Source organism: Antrostomus carolinensis, unplaced genomic scaffold (genome assembly GCF_000700745.2).
Source record: "Antrostomus carolinensis isolate BGI_N321 unplaced genomic scaffold, ASM70074v2 Scaffold31918, whole genome shotgun sequence".
Taxonomy (NCBI): domain Eukaryota; kingdom Metazoa; phylum Chordata; class Aves; order Caprimulgiformes; family Caprimulgidae; genus Antrostomus; species Antrostomus carolinensis.
Window position 1 is genome coordinate 1 of NW_010332845.1, and position 452 is coordinate 452.

The window sequence follows — 452 nt, forward strand, 5'->3', positions numbered from 1 at the left end:
GTCCTCTCACTTGGTCCTTGGGAGAAGAGACCACCTCACTGCCCCCCACCCCAGCTCACCTCCACGATGGCATCAACAGGACAAGCCTCCTGGCAGAACCCGCAGTAGATGCACTTGGTCATGTCGATGTCGTAGCGGGTGGTGCGGCGGCTGCCGTCGGCTCGGGGCTCGGCCTCAATGGTGATCGCCTGTCACGGGGGGAGGAGAAATGAGGGGGCTGGTGCTCTGGGAAGGGATGATGAAGATGAGGATGAGGAGGATGAAGGCTGACCTGCGCGGGGCACACGGCCTCGCAGAGCTTGCAGGCGATGCACCTCTCCTCTCCCGAGGGGTAACGGCGCAGAGCGTGTTCCCCGCGGAACCGGGGGCTCAGCGGACCCTTCTCAAAGGGATAATTGATGGTGGCTGGCTCCCTGAAGAGGTAACTCAGCGTCATGGCCAGGCCTGGAAGA

General features: G+C 62.8%; 1 protein-coding gene across 1 annotated transcript; it reads right to left on the reverse strand.

Annotated features, from left to right (window-relative positions):
- Window positions 1–59: 59 nt before the first annotated feature.
- On the reverse strand, window positions 60–445 carry NDUFS8 (NADH:ubiquinone oxidoreductase core subunit S8; the record flags this gene model as incomplete). Its single annotated transcript, XM_010173661.2, has 2 exons — window positions 60–188; window positions 272–445. Coding segments are annotated over 2 exons (303 nt in total), but the record flags the coding sequence as incomplete, so codon positions are not given.
- Between the last annotated feature and the right edge of the window lie 7 nt (window positions 446–452).